The 16,360-nt window shown below is 45.3% G+C and overlaps 1 protein-coding gene across 1 annotated transcript in view; it reads left to right on the top strand.

Annotated features, from left to right (window-relative positions):
- The window catches only part of LPAR3 (lysophosphatidic acid receptor 3), a 72,512-nt gene that overhangs the window by 22,656 nt on the left and 33,496 nt on the right, over window positions 1-16,360 (top strand). Inside the window, exon 2 of the mRNA XM_046645882.1 lies at window positions 26-782. Coding sequence (XP_046501838.1) covers window positions 47-782 — 736 coding nt within the window. The 5' untranslated portion in view covers window positions 26-46. The remainder of the gene's footprint in view (window positions 1-25; window positions 783-16,360) is intronic.

Below are 16,360 nucleotides of genomic sequence, written 5' to 3'. Positions count from 1 at the left end.
GTTTCTTCTTTAAATTTCTTTCTAGGATGTTCGGTTCTTCTCCACAATGAATGAGTGTCACTATGATAAGCAGATGGACTTTTTTTATAATAGGAGCAACAGTGACACTGTCGATGAGTGGACAGGAACGAAGCTTGTGATTGTTTTGTGTGTTGGAACGTTTTTCTGCCTGTTTATTTTTTTTTCTAATTCTCTGGTCATCGCAGCAGTGATCAAAAACAGAAAGTTTCATTTCCCCTTCTACTACCTGTTGGCTAACCTAGCTGCTGCAGATTTCTTTGCTGGAATTGCCTATGTATTCCTGATGTTTAACACTGGCCCAGTTTCGAAAACTTTGACAGTCAACCGCTGGTTTCTCCGCCAGGGGCTTCTGGATACTAGCTTGACCGCCTCCCTGACCAATTTGCTGGTTATTGCTGTGGAGAGGCACATGTCAATCATGAGGATGCGGGTCCACAGCAACCTGACCAAAAAGAGGGTGACGCTGCTCATTTTGTTCGTCTGGGCCATTGCCATCTTTATGGGGGCGGTCCCCACACTGGGCTGGAATTGCCTCTGTGACGTCTCTGCCTGCTCTTCCCTGGCCCCCATTTACAGCAGGAGTTACCTCATTTTCTGGGCTGTGTCCAACCTCGTGGCCTTCTTCATCATGGTTGTGGTATATCTGCGGATCTACATGTATGTCAAGAGGAAAACCAATGTCTTATCTCCACATACAAGTGGGTCCATCAGCCGCCGGAAGACACCCATGAAGCTAATGAAGACGGTGATGACTGTCTTAGGTAAGAGGAACCAAGTGAGCCATTATTCCCATCCCTTCAGCAAATATTTATTGAGTACCTACTATATACAAGGCACTTACTAGGTAGTAGGAATGCAGCAGTGAACAAGATCAGATGCAAAGCCCCACCTACCTGGAACGTATACTCTAATAGGGGAAGACAAGCTAAGTGTTCTCATGGGGATAAACAAAATAATTTTATAATAAATGTTATTATAAAGTTTATAAAATAAGATATTGATAAGTCCTCAGGGAAAAATGAAGCAGGGGAGCGAGATAAGGAGAGCAGGTATAGTTTGTAATTTTAAAAAGTGTTGTGAGAGACAGCTTCATCTAGAAGATGACTTTTGAGCAGAGACGTGAAGGTGGTAGGGAGTGGGCCATGTGGGTGTCTGGGGAAGGGGGTTCCAGGCAGAAGATGCAATAAGCATAGGAGCGCTGAGCAGCGAGGAGGCCGGGTGGCTGGAGTGGAGTGAGCAAGGGGAGAGGAGGAGGAGATAAGGTCAGAAGGCTGATGGCATGGGGGTGGGGCAACTCAGATTATATGGGGCTACACAGTTATCATAAGGAATTATTTGGCTTTTCTGAGTGAGATGAGAAGCCATTGGAAGGTTTTGAACAAGGGAATGACATGATCTGACCTACATTTTAAGGGCATCTTCCTGGCTGCTGTTTTGAGAAAATACTGTGATAGGGCAAGGGCGAAGTAAAAGAATTGCCTAAGAGGGCATTTCAGTACTTGGTGGGGATGACAGTGACAGGGACCACAGGGCAGTTTGGAAGTGAGGAGGTGTGGTCAGATTCTGGAGGTTTTTTAAATGGAAGGTTGATGAGATTTGCTGACTGGTGAGATACGAAGGGAGGTGAGAGGACGAGGGAAGATGGGGAGTGCCAATCACCGAGATGGGCAAGACTGAACCGGAGGAGGTTCGCGGTGAAGGTCGGGAGTTTGGTTTAGGACAAGCGAAGTTTAGGATCCTATGAGACATCCAAGTGAGTTATTGAATCAGGAGTTCAGGATTTAGGTCCAGGCTGGAGATCTGTATTTGAGAGTCATTAGGGGAAGAAACGGTGTTTTAAACCACAAGACTGGGTGAGCTCACCATGGAGCTGGATGTGGATGGAGGACAGAAGACCAAGGAACGAGCCTCAAGGTACTCCAGTAAGGAGGGTGGGAAGGCAAGGGGCAACCAGCACAGGAGCTCCAGAAGGGGTAGCCAGAAACCCAGGAGAATATGGTGGCCTAGAAGCCACCAGAAGGAAGGAACTATCAGCAGTGTTAATACTCTTGAGAGGTGGAGTAAGACGAAGTCTTACTGGGTTTGACAAAGTGGTAGTTTTTTGGTGACCTTGAGAAGATCAGATTTGGTGTAGCCAAGAGCCTGGTCAAAATAAAATGAAGAAAGAATGGGAGAAGCTTTAGGACAGTGAGTTCGGACAGCTCTGAGGAGTTTTGCTCTGTACTATGAGCCCCATACCAAGAAGACACATTTCGTGTGAAGAATTTTCCCTTTGTTTTGTTCTCCCTATGGTAGGTGGCCTGTTCCAGTCCTGGGTTACAGGTAGAATTGGTGATGTGTGGGCAAACAAGAACTTTTTTGGTTTCACAGGCTTTGTCTTCTCTGTCAGAGAGGCCCTTTCTCACCATGTGTGGTGGCTGCAGCAATGAGGACTGTTATTGAGGGATATCCAGAAATATATTCCCATCAAGGCCCAATGCGAAGGGATTTTAAAATGAATTCTTGGGAAATAATTCCTATTAGAGGATGCAGGGTGTATGGGGTGTGGACTGGGAACCATCACAATGTCTCTAGGTGCTGAAACTGCTGGTCAGATTTGGAGGTCAGCAGAGGCATAGCATGATTGTTAAAATAATTTCAAACTGAGGATTTATTTTAGTTAACAAATAATTATGTAGTGTTTAATATGCGTCAAGCATTGTCCTCAGTGTTTTACACATATTGACTTACTTAATCCTCATGGCAACCCTGTGAGGTAGGTGCTACTATTGTCTTCATTTACCGATGAAGAAACTGAGCAGAGAGTTCAAGTAGTATGCCCAAGGTCACTCAGCTGTTATTGGGGAAACCAACACTGACCAGGGGCCTTTGGAGTCCACGTGTTTCACACCACACTCTGCAGCTAGTATTGGTTTATTTGGACTTGTTGCTGGTCTCCTCTTTGTCTTTTCTGCTTTGCCACCTTGTTCTTCTTTTACTGTCTTGACAAGAACAGAGACAAGAGTAAGAAAGGGAGGAGTCACATTAATCAATTTTTCTGCCCTTGAGCTAGAAGGATATTGATGTTTTTGGTAAAGAGTAAAGTTTGGTATTTATTGGTAGTGTCAATGAACTCTGCTACTTTCCCTGGTTAACTTGCAAACATAATCGTTTGTTTGGCTATGTGTCTTGAGAAATTACCTACCTGATTAAAGGGAAAACTTTCTTTTTTTAGCATATTATACACCATACACAGCATGAGATAAAAAAAGGCTTCTGTAATCCCAGGTACAGAGAATAGAATTCTGAGAGACAGTTGTGGTCACTAGCTTCAGTTTCGTGTGTAATGTTGTCTGGAACATATGGAAGGGTTTAAAATAAAGGAGCTGTGTGGTTTTGGCAGGTGTGGTATTGGATAAGGAAAAACCAGAATAAACAGTGGAATTGCCCAGTAGGATAAGAGAAGTGGTGGCATTGAGATGGAACAACATTGGGGAATTGGTTAGTGGCAGGAAGACAGTTTGGCATCAAGCACCTGGGGAAGTTCCTAAGTGGTGAGACAGAGGGATCTGGTGGAAGACAGGAAGCTTGAGGACAGGGGAAATGAAACTGAAGAGCAAGATGGTATGAGGGTTTTTGACTTCCAGCTCCTGATTTCTTTGGATAAGAGAAGATTTGGGTTTTAGCCCTAACTTTTTCATTTTCTACAAGGGTGATCTGAAGCACATTAACTCAACTTTTCTTGGTTTAATTTCCTCATCTGAGGTGGAATAGACAATCTTTAAGTTCTTTCTAAGTTATAAAATTCAGTGATCCTCTTATAACAATAAGTAACCAAAGCCACACAGAGTTCATGGATTGACTGTGTATCGAAGCACGGAGTCTCCTCCGTGAGAACGTCTGCCACAGTATCTCTAGGGAGGAAGCCCCTCAGTTGCTCTTATCTGATGCATGTGACAATTCAGTTCCCTAAAACAAGTCTCTACCATATGACACTGTATTAGAAAAATCAACAGTGCTGGCATCTACCATTATTGTAGTCACTGGTTCTGAATATGTGTAAATTAATAGCTTAATGCTTATTTCTATAGTGATTACCTGATTTAAATATCTTCATGATAAAGTGCTAAATATTTATATTTACTCATTGATACATATGTTGTAGGAAAGGTTAACAAGATTAAGGTTTCTTATAAACATGCCTTTTTTTAAATATTAGAGAGTCAATCAGTATATGTTAGCTGTTTGTTAAATAGCATCTAAGAGGCAAAGAGTTGCATGAATTCACTGAGCTTAATCTCATTTCAGAGAAGAAAGAAGGATGGACAGGAGCTGGAGAGTTTGGGGAAGGCTTCTTAGAGGGCTTGGGATGTGATCTGGAAGGATGAGTGGCGTTTGTACTGGCAGGAAGGAAAGACATTCTAAGTAGGAGAAACAGCATAGTCAAAAGTGTGACGGTTGAATATCTAAAGCTTGTGCAGTACCACAAGATAGGCCCTGGGAAGCACAGGTACATGTTGTGGTACAACGAGAAAGAGCTCAACTGTGAGCCAAAAAAGTTTAGTTGGCCATCCTCTTTGGAAGGAGTGAGATAGACGAGATGACCTTTGGGTTTCTTTCCAGATCTGGGATTTTGGTTGAACACAAAAGCTTACAGAGCTGGATGGGGAGATTCTTTCCTTGTTGAGGGGTGCTGGTAGTGATGATGATGGTGTGAATTTTAAATCTGTGCATGATTGGAAAGGCATGTAGGCATTGTGTTCCCATTTCAGCAGCCCTGAGGCAGAATGCTTGCTCACCTCTGGGTTCTGATGTGTGATGGACCCTTTATGTGAAAGAAATTGCTTATTGAATGTTCTCATCGAAAAGACATTGGAGACATATGATCCTACTTTCCACAGGGCACCAAGGCCCTGCCTAGAGAGAATCCTGTATTTTGAAATCCTACTTGTCAACAAGCCTTATCAGCTGCTGCAACCAAACACACAAGAAACCCACGTGGAAACTTCTCATTTATTGTCAAACAACACACAAGGTGAACTCTACATACATGGATGTTTTGTTTCCCAGGAAATGGTCTCGACTTCTTTTATTTTGCGATGTCTTGAGATGCAGAAGAAAAGAAAGGTTGAAGGGATTTGTGAACCATACTTTAGAAATCTTCCATGACCCTTCTTGTCTCTTCGGGTGGTGTTTTTCAAACTGTAGGTTGTGACCCACTAGCAAGTAATGAAATCAATTAGGAGGTTGTAAGTGACACTTTTTAAATAACATACAATAGATAAGAAGAGAAAGTATCGGGGGCCAGCCCGGTGGCCAAGTGGTTGGGTTCATGGGCTCTGCTTCTGCGGCCCAGGGTTTTGCCGGTTGGAGTCCTGGGTGCGGATGTGGTGCCGCTTGTCGAGCCATGCTGAGGCGGCGTCCCTTGTGCCACGGCTGGAGGGACCCACAGCTAAAGGTGCACAGCTATGTACGGCAGCGGGGCTGGGGGGTGCTTTGGGGAGAAAAAGGAAAAATAAAATCTTTAAAAAAAAAAGAAGAGAAAGTAGAGTGCATTGCATGTAATCAGTATAAGTATTGTTTCAAAATCTGTGTGTGTGTGTGTACTGGATTGTAATATAAAATGTATTTTTAATATGGGTTATCATCAAGAATGTTTGAAGAGCCATGGTCTTAGCATCAAGGTTTCTTGTTTGGCCGATCACATCTGAACTCTTTTAAAATAAGGGAAGTATTGTAGTTAAGGGACTTTGAAAAGGTTTGTAGTAACTGAAACGAAGAGCTAGATGTTTTCCTTCTCATTTCTCTCTCCCACCCCTCCACTTAGATCAGTGCTAAATCCTCCTTGCCTTTTCTCAGGGGAGGGAGGAAGGAGGAAAGGATGGTAAGAGAAGAAAAACAATACCCAGAGTTCTCACGCTAGGAAATGGGTGAAAATTAAGTACCATAATGAGCCTTGCTAGAGTACTACTAATAATCTACATGGCATTTCTGCAGCCTTACCTTTTTTTCAGTGTTTTAAGACATAGTTCTCATTTGGTCTCATGGAAGTCCTGCAAGGGAAGTGAGGAAGATATTAGTATCCTCTTTTCCTGCCACCCGCCTCGATGCACCCTGTACTCAGCTGTAATTAATTATTTAGTTCCTCCTTTTCATCGCTAAACCTTTGCACGTGTAGGAATACCTTTCCTCTTCTTCTGCCTGGAAAACTCCCATTCATTTTGTAAGACTCAAGGGCCTATCTTCTCTGAGTCTTTCCTTACCCTATCTGGGTAAATCTGATTACTAGCCCCTTTGGGCCACCTCTTTGTTTTGTCCATACATTAATCAATGCATTTAACTGTTTACATGCCTTTATTTTGAACTAGGCTGTGTAATCTTTAAAGTCAGGGACTGTACTGTATCTATCTTTGCATAGCTAATGTGTAGCATGGTGTCTGGAAGACACTTGTTGAGATTACAATAGAATGAATAAGTGAGCAAATCAAGGTTCAGGGAAGTTAAGTGGCTTTTCAAAAGCTGGAACTAAAAGTAGAACCCAGGTTTCCTCACATCCAGCCTGGCCTTTGGCAGGCTCTGGCTGACATGCCTGTGAGGGAGAAAATGGCAGAGGACTGGGTGGGTGTCCCATTTTATAATATGGGAAACTGAGGTCCCAGAAGGGTAAGTGATAGTGCTGTTTTGGGAGGAGAAAAACAAGTGAGTGTTTTTCAAGTGCCTGCTATGAGGAGGTCCACGTGTTACATGCTTTTAGGATTTTATTTCACCTCACCCTCATAACAAGTCTCTGCAGGTCTGTTTTGTAGATGAGGCAGCTCCGGTGGACTTAAGCATCTTGCTTATAGATCCATATTGGCAAAAATAAGAATAGTTAATATTGTGTGCCATATGTACATGGTTCTGAGAGCTTTACATGTTTTATTTCATGTAATCATCATGAGAACCTATGAGGGAGGTTCTGTTGTTGTTACCAGATGAGTAAACTGAGGCCCAGAGAGACTCAGTGTCTTGCCCAAGATTAGTAGCAGAGCTGAGATTAAAATCCAGGCAGATTGACTCCAGGCCCCGACTCTTCAAGGTTACTTAGCAGCTTCTTGTAAGTGATAGAGCTGGGATGACGTTGACCCAAGTAATGAGGCTTGTATTTCCCTTGATATCTAGTTAAGATTACTTCTGTGAAGTCACTTAATCTCTCAATGTTGAGCTCGCTCTTGATTTGTTCTAAAGATTTTGCAGCGTGGTGGTGAAAGTGAAGACACAATCTCCTGGGGAATGACAGCTCTAGTCTTCAAACTTCATGCTCATTAAAGTATATGGCAAGAGTAGGGACTTTGGAATGGGGAGGGAAACAGACTTAAATCCTGCCTTTGTGGCTTCCAAGTTGTGTGACCCTGAACAATTTACCTAACCTCTCTGTGACTTAGTCTCCCCAGCTGTAAGATGGGGATAATATCAGTACCTCTGGCATGGTGAGGTTTGGAGGATACAGTGAAATAATGCCCGTAAAGCACTGAGCATAGTGCTTGGCAGATAGTAAGTACTAAGTAAATATTAACTACTCGTTTTCGGCCTTGGTTTGCGTCTGAAGAGCCTTACCCTGTATTCAAGCAGAGTGCCTTTTTGTTCCCAGTAATGTTACAGGAACTGTGGAGACGGAGACTAGAGGCCCCCTGTTGGTGCCATCATGATGGCAGGTTTTGCGATGTGGACAAGTAGTCAGGAGGAAGCTGCCTGGGTGTGCTTTGCAGAGGCTGCCTGACAGCTGGCAAATGGCACCAGCTCAGTTTCTGCAGACCCAGGCCAATCTGAACACATGATCACCAAAGAAATGAAAAGTCCTGCGCTCGCATTGCTAGTCCCTATAAACACTCCCCGCCGTGAAGTTCTGTTAATGATTTCTGTCTCTGACAGATGATCTTTGCATTAATAATTCATTTCACTTGTGCAACATTTCTATAGAAAACATTATAAGTGAGACCCTGATCATCAAGTGTTAGCTTAATAAGAATCCTATAATACAGCACCAACATCTTGTGTGTGTAGATCTATTAAGACATTCCTCTTAAGAAACTGTCCCCACCTTGGTAACGCATCCTACCAGTACTTGTTAGTCGTTACTATTAGTAAGTACTGTTACCACTTTTACTAGGATTGGGAAATTTGCCCTTTGTCTGAAAAGAACTAGGACCAGAACCCAGGCCTTTTAATATTGCTTATGGGCTTCATCAGTGAAATGTCCTTGCTCCATTAAAAAAAAAAAGCATGCACACACACACACACACACACACACAGGAACCAGGAGTCAAGAGAAGCTAATCAGAGTCCCCAGTAATTCTGAAACATTTGTTTTCAGCTTTTGTGGCCTTGCAGTGGCTGCTACATCACAGAAGCCTGCTTTCAATGTTTGAAAGCCTTGCATGCCTTAGTAATCAAATATCTGTCTAAAAAAAAAAGTTAAAGCTTTGCCTTTAAGAATGCTGAGTGAAATGATCAGATCGTTGGCCCTCAGGAGCTCTCTTGCTGCTGTGCACTCATATCAGACAGAGAATGACTAATTCTTTTCAGAGTCAAGACACCCAGGCACCAATCCTTAGTACACTGAGTCCAATGGCGTTTGTCCTTTTGTCTCAAAATGGCTTATCACAGGAGCACCTCTGTCGCAGATGCTTTTCCTATATGCTTCTTGACATTGCAACAGGGGCCTTCCAGGAGAGAGGCGTTTGCTTCCAGGGCGAGCTGTCACTGAGTGTGTGCAAACATGTCATTGCCTCCCAGTTGCTGCCCCCAACAGCACAGTTTGACAAACCCCTCCATTCTGAGGAGGAACGCGGAGGCTGAGAAAACCTCCGTGTCTAATGTGAGAAGGAAGACTGTTTCAAATTCAAAAAAAAAAAAAGAACCCCATCGCTGTCTGCCATTCCATCCCACATTTTCAGATGGTCTCCGCTTCTTGACACCTCCTCCACTACAATGTTTTTAGCGTCTGTGCCTCCCTTCTGCCTCTGCTCTGTGCAGCCCTTTGTTATCTCAAGTTTGGCTCTGGGTTCATTTTTTTTCCTGCTTCGTTATTTCAGATGCCTCAGTCGGTGCAAAAGTCATTTTTCCAAATCGTTGTCCTCATTTCCAGTGTCATCACTGCTCTGCTTTCTTATTTTTCCATTTCCTCCACATACTCCTTCAGTTCTGTTAATTTAAATCCACTCAGCTTCTCTATGCCCTTATCACACTCTCTCCTTCAGAACTTTTGTTTCTGGCTTTTCTTCGTTTCAGAAACCTGAAACCGTCCTCTTAAGCCAGAACAAACAGTTATTGAATATTTCCTGAGTGCGAGGTACAGAAATACTTCTCAAATTCTACCTCTTTGTTTTTCCCCCCAACTTTATTGAGAAATAATTGACAAATATAATTGTATATATTTAAGGTGTACAACATGATTTGATATACATATACATTGTGGAATGATTGCCAAGATCAGGATAATTAACACATCCATCACCTGACATAGTTAACTCGTTTTATTTGTGGTGAGAAGACTTAAGGTGTCCTCTCAGCAACTTTCAAGTATACGATACCTTATTGTTAACTATAGTCATCGTGCTGCACATTAGATCCTCGGAACTTATATTTCTTATAACTGAAAATTTGTGCCCTTTGACTTACATCTCCCCATTGCCCTTCCCCCTGCCCTGGGCAAACACCATTCTATTCTCTCTCTCTTTTTTTTTTTTTTGATTCCACATATAAACGGTACTGTACAGTATTTGTCTGTCTCTGTCTGGCTTATTTCACTTAGTAGAGAAGTTCCATCATGCGACTACATACAACCCTCCTGCCAACACCCAGTCTCCTGGTAGGTGTAGAGTCCCGGAACCCAGTCATGCCCTCTCTTGGGGCCTTGATTTCTCCCAGTGATGAATGTGGTTATTATCTGTCACAGCACTTGGCTCATTTAACACCTGGAATTGTATGGTGTGTGCGGACTCATAGTAGAATTTTATCAAATTTGTGTTAACATTTGTATTTTTATTTATTTATTTATTTATTTAAAGATTGGCCCTGAGCTAACATCTGTTGCCAATCTTTTTCTTCTTCTTCTCCCCAAAGCCCCCCGGTACATAGTTGTAGATTCTAGTTGTGGGTCCTTCTAGTTGTGCTATATAGGATGCCACCTCAGCATGGCCTGATGAGCGGTGCTACGTCCGCGCACAGGATCTGAACCAGCGAAACCCTGGGCCGCCGAAGCAGAGCACGTGAACTTAACCACACAGGCTTGGGGCCAGACCCTGTTTGTATTTTTAAAATATCAGCTGAGGACTGTATTCAGTGCAGCTAAAGCAAACATTTTGGGTGGGAATTGGGAGTAAAGGGTGTTTGCTGGTATCACAGCCTGTCACAGGCCTAGGGATCACTGTAGAGGCTGGGATAAAGGGCAGGCAGACCAGGAAGTGTTGGGAGGAGGATGTGAGCAGCCCTTCCCCCTGCTCTGACAATTGTCCTTCTAGTCCAGCCATCCGCTCTCCCTCCCTTCCAGATTGTTCTAGCTCTGCAGAGTGCGAGAAGGAAAGATCCCATTACCTTGAAGAATCAATATCTGTTGAGAGATTTGTCCAAGTTCACCTTGTAAATCATGGCTAGTGTACAGCCAGAGCTCGGGACTTCCTAGTTCCTGCTGCTTCCAGTGGGTCTCTTCTTGCCTTGGTGAAATATACCCGGCCCTGGATGCCTGAGCAACAATGATACACAAGAAGGCTTGTTTGCTTTTATCAAGCCAGACAGTTCACCACCCAGCAGTGGGCCTGTTTTGTCCTTTATGTTTTCTGAACAAGAAGAGATTTCTGCTTTTTAAACTTTCTCAACATAAACATTTATTGAGTACCTACTAGGTTTTAAGCAGTATCCTATTAGACATGACCTCTCCCCTGAAGGCACTATGAATCTTTGAGTGCTCTGATGTTTTATGGTTGTCGGAAGATGACCAAGGCTTATGAGTCAACAGTTGGGTCATGGGCATGATGGATGACACAGAGGCAGATGTGCTCTGTGCAGCTTATATTTATATTTCCTGTGTACAACTTACAGGGAACCTTATTCATAGGCTTGTCTGAGGAAATGGGAAGCTTATCCAAAGAAAGATAACTAAAGGAACAAAGAAATATATGCAAGGGCCAAGTGAGGCCCCCCAAACACTGTGGGTTTGGATAGTCTATGGAGGCATCCTTGAAGGGGTAGGATATGAGCCAGATCTCAGTATGACAAGTGGAGAGGAGAGGGCAAAGCATTGCAGATAAGAGGAAAGGCAGGGTGGGAGATAGGTACACACATATCTAGGCAGACCATGCCAGGGCCAGGAGTGGGAAGGGAGGACAGGGCAGACCGATTTCTGTAATAAGGGCTTTGCATAGTAATGAGAGTCTGGTTTTAGGGGCATACTGGAGCCAGAGAATGGAAGGTCTTGAATCCTAAGATCATGTGGACTTTATTGTCGCATGTTTACAGAGACTAGGCAGGTAACGTTGGTATGTGTATTGGGCCTGGGGTAGGTGTAAGGCAATAGGGACGGGTGGCACCTGTGGCCAACTGGACAGGTTCAACTTTTGTTAAAAGGCCTGCAGGCCAGTTAATAGATCTGTGGCCAGTCTTCAGCCCACAGCTAAACTGCCACATCTGGCAATGGAGAGCCGTCATAGGATCTTGAGGGTAGGATCTTGGGTTGAGAGGAAGGTGGGAGTTGCTAAATGCAAAGCAGAGCTTTACAAAGATGGGAAGTGGGTTGGAGAGGGAGAGGTCACTTAGGAGCCTGCTGGGATTGGCCCAGGGCTCTGTGGGTGGTAGGTAGCCAAGATGCCCGAGAGAGGCTGAGCTGCCCATCATAGTAAATGCTGGAGGAAAGTCCATCAGTCACAGCAGGCCAGTCTACATGGGGAGGGAGGAGCAGCCAGGGAGGCCCAGCCGTGGCTGCAAGGGAGCAGGAGGGGAGCAGGTCAGTGGAACATGAGCTTTCGGAAATCTGGCAAGAGGCAGAGGTGTAAAAAGCAGGTAGCCAAGGTCAGAGAGACCTGAAAGCAGGAAGCAGGGATCCATCCTAGAAACTAAGATTCAAGGGTAGGAATTCGTCCTGGAAACTAAGATTCCTTAAGGCCTTTGAACTTTGCCCTTTCTCAACCCCCAGCTGACCTCACCTTTCTTGCTTCCTTCTAATTGAGAAGATAGAAGTCATCTAGCGTGAATTCCCCTAATTTCCCTTCCTTCACCATCTTAGTCAACCTGCAAAGGCCCCCATCCTTCTTTTCAGGCTTTCTCCTAGAGCTCACTGCTTCCAACCTCCCCAGGAGCCTACTCTCATCTTTATTTTTGCTCACCTGTATATTTGACCATTAAAATATAACCTGTGACCTTATCTCTCCTTTCTGACTACTTCTCTCTCTCTTTCTCTTTATTATAGTATTTTCTTGATACCGCTAACCCTGCCCCCACCCCTCTGCTAAGACTGTGCTGATGAAGCCACCATTGCCTCCTAGTTGCTGAATTTAGTGATCTGGCTTGACTCCCTGTTGCGTGGCTACCATTTGATGGTTTCTTCCCTCTTGTGTTCCTTCTGTCTCTTGTCCAGTCTTTCCTATCTCTGACCATTGCTGAAATGCCCTTTGTTCCTGTCCCCTTTCATTCCCCAAGTTCTCTCAAGGTGATCTTACTCACTCCTGTGGTGTGGACCAACCTCTATGTGAATATCCCCCAAAGCAGTGTTTCTATCCTCAGCCTGTCTCACAAGATCCAAATCTCTATGTCCATCTGCCTGTTGCACACGCACACCTAGATGTCCTGCCTAGGTACTGCAAACTTCATTTATTCCACGTTGTATTGGATGTGTGTAATGGAGGTCCCGCCTGCCTTGCCTTCCAAGCTGGAAAGCAGGGTATGGATATCTCTTTCATCATCTATATCCAATTAGTCACCAAATCTACTTGAGTGATGTCTCAGGTCCTGCCACATGCCCTTAGACCCTGCCTTGCCTTTCTGTTGCTTACTGTTATCTCTGTCTGGATTCCCTCCTCCCACCTTTTCCTGCCTCAAGCCTTCCTCCGTATCACCAGCTGAGGCATCTTCCTGAAAAGCACAATTAACTCTGCCTAATCTTTTCTTGGATCCTCTTGCATACTAGATAAAGCCCAGATTCCTTAGCTGGGATGACAAGGCCCTTTCATAGTCCCGTTTCCAGCCTTCTTTTTCAAACACAGCACCCCCCACCCACCCACCACCAGTCCAGTGTAGCCTAGGCTTCTGTCATGCCAAGCTGCTCACCAGACTGCTTGATGCCCCCCTTGGTTTTTCTTAGCATGGCAAACTCCTATTCATCTTTCATAATCCTTCTCTGTGATATTTTCTGACTCCTGGCAGAGTTAATTATCCAGTGCTTCTATAGCACACTATTTATATGCATAAAACTAGTTAGCCCATTTTATTATAATTTATTCATTATATACCTGTGTGTCTTACTAGACTGTGAACTTGTCAAAGCAGGACTGTGTCTGTCTTCATCTCTGCAGTTCCCGGTGCACAGTAGGTTCTCAACAGATGTTTATATAATGAACTAACACATTCACTGGGTGGGTCCTGGTACAGGAACTGAGCAGCTGCCCCAGCCTCTGTCCTTGTCCTGATCATAACTGTAGGGATGGGCCTACAGCCACTCATGATTCTTCTTCCTAACCCTATGGTGTCATTACACGATTTGCTCCCAGGATTGTGGGCCCTCTATGTTTTGGTTCTCATGAATAGTCTTTTTTGAGGTAGGGGGAGTTGGAAGAGGCTACCAAGTAATCCCAGGGCTGAAGTTGACTTGTGTGAGTGACCCGAAGGCGTACAAGGGGGTTTCCTTGGTAGGCTTGGGACTAGAGGTTGTGGGGTCTCCAGAGAGTACCTGGTGAGTTTTCTGTCTTTAATTCCCTCCTTTGCAGGTTGGCTGGTCACTTGGGAGGCAGTTACATCAGAGCCACTGACAGGACTGGCTACATAATTTGTGGGCCCCTTGTAAAAAAGGGAGGAAAAAAATTGTCACTAAAATATAAAGCTCTTTCCTTTTTTCCACATCTCATCTGCTCACACTCCTCCATTGTCCTATCAAAGTTCACTTACAAAAAATAAGTTCAAAGATAAAATTATTGAAGATTTCAAGATGGTGACAGCAGAGCTTTATGCTAAGCACAGAGCCCATGTGAGTGGAGGCCAAACTCCCCCGAGGCTGTCGCTGGCTGCTGAGTTGAGCGCCTTGGCCTTATCTAGCCCAGGACCAAGCTACTGTGATCCAGGGTACTTTGGAAGACTTAGATCTCATTGAATTTTCCCCCTTAGGACTACAGGGGCCAGCCATGTGCATCGTCTCATGACCAGTCTCCTCGATTGCGAGAGGTATTTTCTTAGAGGCTTCCTTGTCTTCTCCGGGGCGGGTGCCCATCTCCAGGGCAAGGCTCCTTCTCCTGAGCCTCAAGCACTAACAGGAGGTAGATGGGCTGTGTGGCTGAGACAGTTCCAGGGCTTCTACTTAGAGTGTATATATTACTGGGCTTCCAGAACTGGACTCACTGATGAGTCAGGGAACAGTCTGTTCCTGCTCTGTGTCTGTTCTGAGCCTGCCTGTCTGGGTCCAGGATAAGGCTTATGAGATAAGTGTTGTATCCAGAACAGTGCCCCTGCGACTGGGCTCACCTCAGGAATGCTGCAAACGGGCCTCGTAGGAAAGGTCAGGACATTTCCGTGACTTGAACAATTCTTCCCTTGGAAGGTCGATATTTTCCTCCCCAGGATGTGTTCCAAGCTCCTGGGTTCTGGGGCTCCATATAGTTAGGCCTGATGTTCCGTCAAAGGCTCTGGGCTCCAGAGGAGTTATACTGAGTTTACTTCTGAGGGTTTGGATGCCGGAAAACATGTAACAAAGTTCCTAGGATGTGCATGGCCATTTGGATGTCTGGCTACTATGCCAGGGATGCACAGCAAACATGAACGCTGTCTTGGAGTGGAGTTCAGTGCTCTCTGCTGGGGCCAGGGGAGTAAGGACGCAGAGGTGGCACAGCAGACCTGAATCATCCTGGGCTCTCTAACTGAATCTCTATACAGCTTAGAAGCCAAAACTATGTCTCTTCAGTAGCATCGAACAGACCCTCAGAAGGACATAGAGGTGGTCGTACAAGAGGTTAATGCTAATTCATGGGGTAATAACTGGACTTTCCTCCATTTGTTCTAACTTGAAGGGAAATATTGTTCTATTGCTTTATGGTGATTTGCAGTTCAGGGAGGTTGGCATTGGCATGAGACTGGAGAATCTTTCGACTTCCTGATTCTTCTTTGCTGGCTTCTATATAATCAGGGGTCATGCAGACCCTGCTAACTGAGGGAGTGTTATTGAATGTGGTCCTCAGGGACAATGCCAAGAACTAGCCACTGATTCTGGACTTCTATAATATGAGAGGGACAGTGGCCAGCCTGGGGGGCCCCGCAGGGACAATCTGGAAGTTCTTAAGTTGAGGGCTTTCTTGGAGTCCCTTAAGCTCAGAATGAGGTAACGTAAGAGACTTCAGTGCTGGGGCGGGGGGAGAGTCAGGCCTAGCCTTGCCCCAGGTGGAAAAGCAATGGTTGGGCTCAGCCTGAGAGGTCTCAGGGATTGTGGAGTGAAGGGGCTGTGGCCTTCAGGATCTGGCAAAGAAGGGTGGGGGTCTCTAAACGGAAGAGTTCGCTGGGACCTGGCTGCACAGCTTCTTTGTAGCCCCTAGGACTAGGCTCTGGGGACGGGAGACTTAAGGGCAGTGGCCTCAAAGGCTCCAGGGCCTCTGGAGAGAGCAGCCTTCTGAGGTCGTTTGGAGACTGGCTTAACTAGGCATTGGACGTTCAGAGAGCACAGCTGAGCCAGGGTGTGTGCGGCTCATGAGCCAGAGGCAGCCTTGGACAATGGAAAAGACAGTGGACTAGGGTCCAAGGGGTCTGTAAGGGAGGCTGCATTCTTTTCAGGTCCCTTACAGACCTCCTAGGGCAGTGGGGCACTCTAATGCCTGTGCCATAGTTACCAGTCAGGGAGCAGGAGGCTGAGACGACCCATCACCCGGTGAGCGGGAAAGGCTGGACACGAAGCTCACAGCCCTGTCTCCATGGGAGGTAAGTTCTCCAGCATCTCTGGGCTCCTCTTGAGTTTCCTGGAGAGCATTCTAGGCATTCCATTGACATGGGAGGACAAATCACCCCCTGGGGTCCTTTGTTGGAGCTTCTCCAACACCTCCAGACCAGGAAAGGGTCACGTGGTGATGGCAGGGCCCCTGGTTAGGGTTAAGGAAGCAGTACAGGTGGAGGCTGGCCACCTTCAAATAGAAAGCAC

The sequence above is a fragment of the Equus quagga genome, chromosome 18, assembly GCF_021613505.1.
Source record: "Equus quagga isolate Etosha38 chromosome 18, UCLA_HA_Equagga_1.0, whole genome shotgun sequence".
In the NCBI taxonomy this organism is placed as follows: Eukaryota; Metazoa; Chordata; class Mammalia; order Perissodactyla; family Equidae; genus Equus; species Equus quagga.
The sequence above is the reverse complement of the archived record's forward strand: the minus strand, read 5'-3'. Positions and strand labels throughout refer to the sequence as shown.